The sequence below is a fragment of the Lactuca serriola genome, chromosome 2 (genome assembly GCF_051521515.1).
Source record: "Lactuca serriola cultivar US96UC23 chromosome 2, Lser_US96UC23_V15, whole genome shotgun sequence".
NCBI lineage: Eukaryota > Viridiplantae > Streptophyta > Magnoliopsida > Asterales > Asteraceae > Lactuca > Lactuca serriola.
Window position 1 is genome coordinate 236,707,275 of NC_136409.1, and position 8,891 is coordinate 236,716,165.

The 8,891-nt window shown below is 36.7% G+C and overlaps 2 protein-coding genes across 4 annotated transcripts; one reads left to right on the forward strand and one right to left on the reverse strand.

The window, feature by feature from the left end:
- Positions 1-1,595: 1,595 nt before the first annotated feature.
- On the forward strand, positions 1,596-3,463 carry LOC145088954 (cytochrome b5-like). 2 transcript variants are annotated; one of them, XM_079027459.1, is made up of 4 exons: positions 1,596-1,801; positions 1,910-2,020; positions 2,735-2,801; positions 2,966-3,463. In XM_079027459.1, the coding sequence occupies exons 2-4, from the start codon at positions 1,934-1,936 to the stop codon at positions 3,226-3,228; spliced, it is 417 nt and encodes a 138-aa protein (XP_078883585.1). In that variant the 5' UTR covers positions 1,596-1,801; positions 1,910-1,933; the 3' UTR covers positions 3,229-3,463. The 2 variants fall into 2 exon arrangements, with proteins under 2 accessions (XP_078883585.1, XP_078883584.1); XM_079027458.1 differs by having other exon boundaries at positions 1,597-1,801; positions 1,913-2,020.
- Positions 3,464-4,334: 871 nt separating this feature from the next.
- LOC145088953 (rab GTPase-activating protein 22-like) lies at positions 4,335-8,237 on the reverse strand. 2 transcript variants are annotated; one of them, XM_079027455.1, is made up of 5 exons: positions 7,918-8,237; positions 6,127-6,259; positions 6,004-6,053; positions 5,867-5,920; positions 4,335-5,782 (listed from the first exon to the last, which is right to left on the reverse strand). In XM_079027455.1, exons 1-5 carry the CDS (start codon positions 8,064-8,066, stop codon positions 4,570-4,572), a joined length of 1,599 nt encoding a protein of 532 aa, XP_078883581.1. In that variant the 5' UTR covers positions 8,067-8,237; the 3' UTR covers positions 4,335-4,569. The 2 variants fall into 2 exon arrangements, with proteins under 2 accessions (XP_078883581.1, XP_078883582.1); XM_079027456.1 differs by having other exon boundaries at positions 7,621-8,237.
- Between the last annotated feature and the right edge of the window lie 654 nt (positions 8,238-8,891).

Genomic DNA, 8,891 nt, shown 5'->3' on the forward strand with positions numbered 1-8,891 from the left:
ACTAAAGTGAAAATGAAGAATCGAAAATTGGACTATTGTTGACTTGACTGAACCGGTTTTGGTGTTTGTGTTGTTTTCTTTTTCTCCAAAACCGGTTTTTTGGCCATTAAGTTATATTCTAGCACATCAAGTCGTTTTCCATCCAATTAAGTCATTTCCAACTAGGGGTGCAAACGAGTCAAACTACTCGCGAGCTACTTGAGATCGGATCGTTAAAAGCTCGACTCGAAACCGATTTTAAATGAGCTCGAGCCGAGCTCGAGCTTAATATTAAGCTTGTTTATTAAACGAGCTCGAGCTCAAGCCTATGTCACAATGCTCGATTAGGCTCGCGAGCCTAAACGAGCCTTTATATAATATTATTTATTATTATTTATATATATTAAAATAAAAACATATTAGGGGAATTATGAATTTAGGGTATTAGTAAATGGGCTTGAGTCGAGCTTAAGCTTATTTAGGCACGCCAGATAAAAACGAGTCGAGCCCGAGCTCGAGCCGAGCTTGTATAACTCTTTACGAGCTCGAGCCAAGCTCAGTAAAAGAAAGATCGAATCGAGCCGAGCTCGAGCTCGAGCCTCATATAACTTAAACGAGCCTGAGCCGAGCCTGGTCAGGCTCGGGCTCGGCTTAGCTCGTTTGCACCCCTATTTCCAACACATTAATGCTCTCTCCATCCAATTAAGTCATTTTCCAACCCTTTTCGAATGAGTTCCAATTTACTTCTAACACAATTCATCAAAAGAAATAATAATGATTTAAAAAATAATAATAAAATTAAATGAAGTCCAAAAAACTATACTAAAAGTTCATATATCAAAACCAAAATACCAATATATCAAAACAAATAATGTCACAACTTCATTTCAATTATTTACCAACCACGATATGAAAAAAAAAATCCATTATATTAAAATTAAACTTTAATTGTTTTCTTTTCTTCTTTTTTTGTCATCTTGTTCTTCTATCGTCTTTTTTATTTTTATATGAGAGTTTATCCGTAGACAACTTTTCTTCATACACAACAATTTATGTTTTAAAATATTGTATTTTACAATTATATGGAGTATAAATTGTTGTGTATGGAAAAAAATTATGTACAAATTACTTCCTTTTCTATATAATTAACAAAAAATTACGAAGATTTAAAATCAATACCAACCCGATCTCATCACCAATATATGGTTTTCTAACCAGATTTTGGGTATACATAGAGTCGTTCCAAACATATTTTGGGTCCAGGGCGAAAGACAAGATAGACCCTTAAAATACATAAATGTTATCAAATTTTTTATAATAACTTGATAATTGAAAGAAAATTAATTCTACTATCTACTAAATATAACAACAATTTGAGTCGCCTCCATCGTCTATCTCTGAGGCCTGGGTATACATCAAAGCCTCGTAATCAATGTTGTCAAACATGTTCGATATGGATCTAAAACTCGACCGCAATTTCTAAATGTGAATTCCAATGTGACGGATACTTAAGTATTAAAAACTAATTTATAAAATATCTTAAATTAACTGTGGACCGGCGTTGCCTTGTATGTATTTTATATGGGGTTGGTCAATGCCGTAGCCGCCGAATCGGGCTCGTGGTTTGGCAACCGCAACGCAGGTAGGTCTGCCAAATACCAAGCAAAAGACCCTCAATCTTGTAATTAATAACAAACATTGGGTCAACGAAATCCTGCTCCGATGTCTGGATCAATATAAATACCAAACCTCCAAAAATTTCTCACCTTAAAAGCTCACAGTTACAGTGTGTCTGTAAAATAGTCCTTAAAAGCTCCGCCTCGTAAGTATTAATATTAACGATTCCTCCTGAATATAGGATTTTTTTTTTTTCATTCGAGTAAAGATGAAATCCGGTTTTAGTTTTTACTAGTTTGATTTGTTTCATAAGCAGGCACAGCAGATACATACATCAATGGCTTCCGGTAAGAAAACTTTCGTTTTCAATGAAGTTTCCACGCACAACAAAACCAAAGACTGCTGGCTTATTATCGAGGGAAAGGTCGAATCTCTATGACATGAACTTATTAAGTTTGACTTTTTTTTTTACCTAAAGTTGGTAATTGTAATCGATTTCCTTCTGGAGTTTCTGTGGTTCCAATCCTGTATTTCTTCATGGTTTTGTGGTTAATTGGTGACATTAGTTTGGGGTTAGTTGAATTTTGGCTGAGATAAATTTCTCTTCAACCGTCTAAGTTTATTTTAATGAACTATTGATGTTTTTTTTTTTTCAGTTACGATCAATTAAGAAATGGGATTTGGCATTGCATACGATGAATTGAAACTTTTTGCTATTGCCCATTGGATTGATGCATGGTTAATCAATTAATCACTTGACGCTTGATGGAAGAATTTTGGAACTATAGTTAAATATTTTCAAAATTATTCATGGATTGGAATATCCATAGTACTTTACATCAATTAATTTATCATAGTTCATGTCAAATGAGTGTCTCTTATCATGTCTGTCTGGACCCTCCCTCTGGCACTGAAAAGGAGTGTCCAGTGCCCAAATGTCCAACCTTCACCAATAATAGCCTCGCCTGCTTTAACAAAGACCAGACCAGACCAGAGTCTATGTGGCTTTCATTATGCAGCACGCCAGTATTATCATTTATTAATGTTGTTGTAAATCTAAAGAATGATCTTTATAGTGTTTTTTGTAAGTTTGTGAAATGTGAATTCACTTGTTTATGTTATGTGACGGTGAGCCTAGGTTTATGATGTAACACCATTTATGGAAGACCACCCTGGAGGTGATGAAGTTCTCCTAGCAGCAACGGGTATTTAATGTTTCAATTCAAGTGTGTGTGTGTGTGTATATATATATATATATATATATATATATATATATATATATATATATATATATATATATATATATATATATATATATATATATATATATATAAGGAATAAGGATGATGAGGATGATTGGAATTTGCAGGGAAGGATGCAACGAGTGATTTTGAGGATGTTGGGCACAGTGATGATGCACGAGGGATGATGGACAAATATTACATTGGTGAGATAGACAGGTCAACTGTTCCTCTGAAACGTGTTTTTGTTGGCAAGGAAAGGAACTACAATCCTGACGACACTTCGGCAGTCATCATCAAGATATTACAGTTCCTGGTGCCTCTACTCATCTTGGCCTTGGCTTTTGCTGTCAGATCCTACACCAAAGACAACTCCTCCTCCTCCGCTTGAACCACACCACAGAAATAATTACATCACATTTTTCTTCTTTTTAACATATATATATATATATATATATATATATATATATATATATATATATATATATATATATATATGTCTAGATGTTTTCTTTCTTGTCTAACATTGTTATCATTATGTCATCAACAAGTCGAATAAGTACGGATCCTCACCCATGTTTATGTGTCATAAAATATAATATAATAGATTTTATTAGAGGATTTCATTTCATGGTATACTCCACTCTAGACATGAAGGTGTCTGTCATAAAAGATAAAGAAAATCAACAATGATGCTAAATGGCGTTGTTTGATAATCAACAATGATGATCTTGAACCGAACATGTAACACATTTTCCTTATGTTCCAATGTTTGTTGTTTGAGAGATAAGACTTGAGAGTTGAGAGTAGGAAACATAGGTATATATTTGTATATTTAGTAGCAGTTTTATCCTATTGAGTTACATCACAAATAAGTGAATAAGAGTGATAAGGCGATTGGTTATAGTTTCTTTAATGTTTTGGCGTGATAAATGGCGTTTTAGCAGTTAGTTAGCACCCCCTGTTGTGTAGAGCAGGCTTTAGCACCTCAAAACGTTTAGGATTTCGGTTAGTACTTTTACTGTCCCCAGACCACACCCAACTAGACAGTAGGATTAGGTATACAAATATATCCAGACTCATATTTCAGCATAGCTTAACCATCTCATTTCATAATATCATGTAAATCCCAACTACCTAAGAGTTTCTAATAACATAATTTATTGGTGAATCAAATTTGAATTTGAACGTTCCTTTAGTGCTGTGGTCCGAATCCACACTACACATTCACAAAAAGCAACACAAGGTAAAACCTAAGACAAGGATGTTATAAAGTTCCAATTCATGCTTTGCACGGTTTAGGGTTATCATTCAAGAAACAAACAAACGAATGAAAATAAGAGAAAGTAGTTGTTGACACAAAAATCAGTCTGGAAACATGCTACATTGACATCTTGTGTTTGCATTCTCTCCTCTCAACTCAAAAGCCAGTGTCACATGAGATGAGATGGGATGAGAGGCAAAGAGACAAGTCAACCAACCAACTGCTAAAATAAATGCAGGAGTAGAAATATTGATTCATTCTCAAATCTTGTTATGGTAGTAGCTACTTGGATGATATATATAATTGTGTTTGTAAGAAACTACAATAATTTCCCCCCTTCCCCCCAGTAAAGAACTGGTAATAGAGTATTAGTAGTAGTAGTACTAAATAAAGGTTTCTGATGAAAGAAAAAAGAAAACCAAAAGAAATGATGTTATGATGATGAATATTGGGGAGCACACGAGAGGATTATTTATGATGGAACGAGGAAGAAGAAGAAGAAGACATGGTGGTGGTGGGGGTTTCGATCTTGTCATGAACAGAAACCACCAAGTCATGGGCATCATCCAAAAGCTTCCAAACATCGAGTTGACCGGCCATGTTATTACATTCCCTTATTATCTCATCCATGCTGCTGTACTTCTCTATTATCTGTTTCCTCCTCTGCAGCACGGAAGCAGCAATGGCATACAGCAACAGATCCTCGGTAGGAGGGGGTGCCCGCTGTCTTATCCTGTTCCACGCGGAGGACTTCCCAATCCCAGCTCTGATGGCGGCCTGATCAGCCCACATCACCTCCCACAAACATATGGTCTGTTGAAAAGTCAACTCCCTCCTAAACAGCACCACCACCATCCTATACACAAAGAAACAGTCCTCCGCCTGAAGCTTCTCCAAGTGCTTGTAGAGATGCGAGTCTTTGGATTTTATAATCTTGGAAACGCGGTTCAACTGCCGTCTAATCCCCGTCTCATCGAGCCTGAAATTATGGCGCGCCTTTCTCATGAACCCAACGAAACACCAGAACGCTTCATGGTCTTCACTCATGACCGCGATTATTGGAGACAGCAGATCGCTCATCCCCTGGCAGTATCCGATTTCCGGATCGTACAGCGCGTACGCTTCTAGAACCGCCACCAGCCGGGACGCGTGGAAGATTCTACACGCTTCTAGATGCTCGTAGTCTTTTAATCCCACTGCTTCCGCTGACCGCACAGCTCGTTCCTCCGAAACCTCCGCTTGAGGTTGCGAGTATGGGATCCAGTCTCCGTTGGCACGGATCGCATCCAGGCGAATGATACGCTGCCAGGTGGAGAAATCCTCGCTCGACTGGACTGCTGATGACTCTTCGTTTTCCGACGATGGGAAGGGGAAGGTTTGACTTTGACTGGGTTCGGGGGGATCTTGAGAAGAATCTGAGTCGGAGGATTCCGAGTCGGATATGTTTGGATCTATGAATCTTGTTGAGACTGATCCAGGAGTGGCTTCTTCTTCCTCCAATAATACTCCTGAATTCATGGGAGATGGGGAAGAATTTATTTCTTCACTAGAAAGCGACTCCCTGGCACTCACAACTTCTTCTGATTCTGCAGACTCCATGCCTTGACTGTGACTGTCCCTATTGCTGCTGCTTTCACCTACAAGCTTCCTGCATTGCCTACGTAATTTCTCGTACTTCTTTCTGTAACATATAAAAACCTTGCTTCGCTTTAGATTGTTTTATGAAAATAAAAATATATATTATACTCAAAATGACAGTGCGTACCTCCCCTGAGTTCTTAGTTTATCTCTTTCTTCTTTGCAAGTGTTGAGCTCATAACTATTTTTAAAAAAAACAGAAATTTTGAAATGAAAGGAGAAATAAAATTTGGAAAGGAGATATTATTAATTTATTATACTTACACTCCAAGTAGGAAAGGCCAAACTTCTGATCTGATACTTGCATCCACTCCCTACAAATCAATTATAAGTACTGAATTGAAATGAAATGCTGTGACTGTGAGTAAGGAATAGGAACATGCATACCCCACTGCGAACTTTTTTAAGAAATTTAACACCATCTCGAAGTTTTCCATCTGGTGTAAACAAATTTCTCCACTGTTGAGGAGTGAGTGCGTGTTTTCTTTTCCTACGTGACCATGGTGATTTCAGACGCCCCCTGTCATCAAAATAATATCAATATGTCAGCTCAGCTCAGTGATGCAGTTTCATGTAACTTTTGTAGAGTGTGTTCTACATCTCATAAAGTAATTTCTATTGCAGATGATCACATTCACATGATAGAAAACATCAAGTATAAGATGACAACAAATGGTTTGCTGGTTCAGCATTCTGAAATACAAAAACCAATAAAAAAAAACTAGGTTCTAATCATCAACTCATACTTAAGGCTGTCATTCCAAAATAAGTATCATGGTCCAAAACATAAAAGTCAAATTAGGTGAAAACTTTTATGCACACCAAGAGATTTCTAAATCCAAATAACAATTTTGAAAATGTAATGGAAAAACGATGCATGCCAAGTATACAGAAGCACTAAGGACACACACACACACACACACACACACACATATATATATATATATATATATATATATATATATATATATATATATATATATATATATATATCTTGAATTAACTACTTTAGTTACAGTGGAGAGTGGTAACCATAAAACTTAAGGAAACTGACTGATTCTATTAACCATGACCAGAACCAGATTATGATTATGATTTCGGCCAACTGAATTCACCTTTTTTGTCCTTGCCTTCTATTGGCTCGTCCTTTTAATATTATCCTTAGTTCTACTAAACTACCTTCTTATCATTTTTCCAACATGGGCTTTTTATTCTTTATCATTAAAACAAGTAAAATTAAGGACAACACTAGGTTTATTGTGGAAAAATATACAACTTCACTAGAATCTCTAGTCACTCTTTTAACTAGTGTCCAAAAATGCCATCCATTTTCACTACATAAAAGGAAGTTAATGTTAATGTCCCAAAGGATAACAAAGTGTGATTCGTTCAGTATTGGGCAATGGAGATTCATATTCAGATGGCAAAAGAACTCCATGTTTGGCATTATGTTCAACCATCTTCCACGACTTTACTGATTTTTAAAATAAAAAAAAAAGTTGAAACAGAAAAAGACCAACAAAATTTGTATATAATCAATGCACGATCCAAATGCCAAATCCTTATCCTTCTCAAGTAGAAAGTAGAAAAACGAATAACTAAATACCATTAAAATTAACGTCCATACACCTAATGATATTTAAAACAAAAAAGCAGGGGCCTGAACTCGTCAAACACCTTCTAAAGCTGCGAATTTATTAAATAAACAACCAGCAGAATCAGAATCATATAATTCATTAAAGTTGGACAAGACCTAAGAAAAGGGGGGGAAAGGTACTGCTACAATCAAGGATTTGAGAAAAGCTTGAGATCAAGATTTAAAATGAACATAGCGACGGATACCGGAAAAACATGATTTGGATCAAAGAAGAATATACTCACCGATCGGAAGTGGAACACGAAGCTGGTGAGGAAGAAGCAACAACGAATAAAACAGATCTCAAATGAATCCACGAAGACGACGAATTTGATGAATTTGAAGACGACGACGAGGAAGACGAAGTTTGACTACGTCTTAGGGCTTTCATCAATCTACTAGAGAAACTTGTCGTGGAAACCAACAAAAGAAAAGAGGAACAAAGGGGAAAATAGTCCTAGGGGACCAATACTTCTAGGGTTTGAAGTTGAGTTGAACAAGTGGTGTGGTTATTACCAATTAATTGTGGTCATTTTTGTTACCTAGTGGTGGAGTACATAGCAGCAGCGATTACAAGGGCGGCGAAGACGGTGATGGCGAGATTTACTCCGGCATTTGAAGGTTGGCAGCCACCGCCGCCGCCGCTGCTGCTGCTGCTGCAGATGAAGAAATCACCTAGCTTATACAGCATTAGCGGCGGAGGAATAGAATAAGAAGATGAAGAGCATGGAGAGAGAAAAGAGTATCCACCATAAATCAACTGCTCTCAAAAACCTTTAACTTTGGGCTCTTGAGTCTGGTTTTTTCTTTGTCTCATCTCCTGCTTTTTTTTTTTTTCTCTCTCTCTAGACTCTGGGAGGGTGGGTGGGTGGGTACTGGCACTGGGGCATGTGAGCGTAGTAGTATCAAGTATTAAAGCATTAGAATATTAATGCAACTGATCCATCATTAATTAAAGAGTAAATTACACGAATACCCTCTGTGGTTTAACATAATTTGCATATTTGGTCTCATTATTTATTTATTTATCATCCTTGTAGTTTGGATTTATTTCGGTTTGGTCTCTAATCAAATCCTTTTTTTTCTTTTACTTTCATTCGTTATTAAATATTTATATAATCTATTGTAACAACCTGGAAATTTGAGTATATGACTATATTCTATTCGACGTATAAAGCTAGTTTGGTGTAAGACACTAAAGTAGATTGTTACTTTGGAAAATCACAATCTACTTTGAGTTAAAATAATTTCTAACACAACGCATTTGTGTAGGACGTGATGCGTTTGATCAAAGTAAAGAAAATGAAAAATCAATGAAAGAGCGTGACGTGTTCTATGGTGGATGTGGCTCATCGACATACCCAGGCGATGGACACATGTAGCACGAACACGACACGTGACAATTCATGGATTTGTGACAAGGCAACAACATAGCATATCTTATGGGTATCCACAAACGTGTCTCTAATATGCGTAGTCGGATGATTGACATGTGTAGACGTGTGACAGTGTTTTC

Bases quoted from the DNA above. Each gene is read 5' to 3' on its own strand.
- LOC145088954 (XM_079027459.1), top strand. From the start codon at position 1,934: ATGGCTTCCGGTAAGAAAACTTTCGTTTTCAATGAAGTTTCCACGCAC. The intron at 2,021-2,734 runs GTCGAATCTCTA...CGGTGAGCCTAG, and splicing joins GGCTTATTATCGAGGGAAAG to GTTTATGATGTAACACCATT. The intron at 2,802-2,965 runs GTATTTAATGTT...TGGAATTTGCAG, and splicing joins AGTTCTCCTAGCAGCAACGG to GGAAGGATGCAACGAGTGAT.
- LOC145088953 (XM_079027455.1), bottom strand. From the start codon at position 8,066: ATGCTGTATAAGCTAGGTGATTTCTTCATCTGCAGCAGCAGCAGCAGC. The intron at 6,054-6,126 runs GTATGCATGTTC...ATTGATTTGTAG, and splicing joins TTAAAAAAGTTCGCAGTGGG to GGAGTGGATGCAAGTATCAG. The intron at 5,783-5,866 runs GTACGCACTGTC...TATATGTTACAG, and splicing joins AAACTAAGAACTCAGGGGAG to AAAGAAGTACGAGAAATTAC.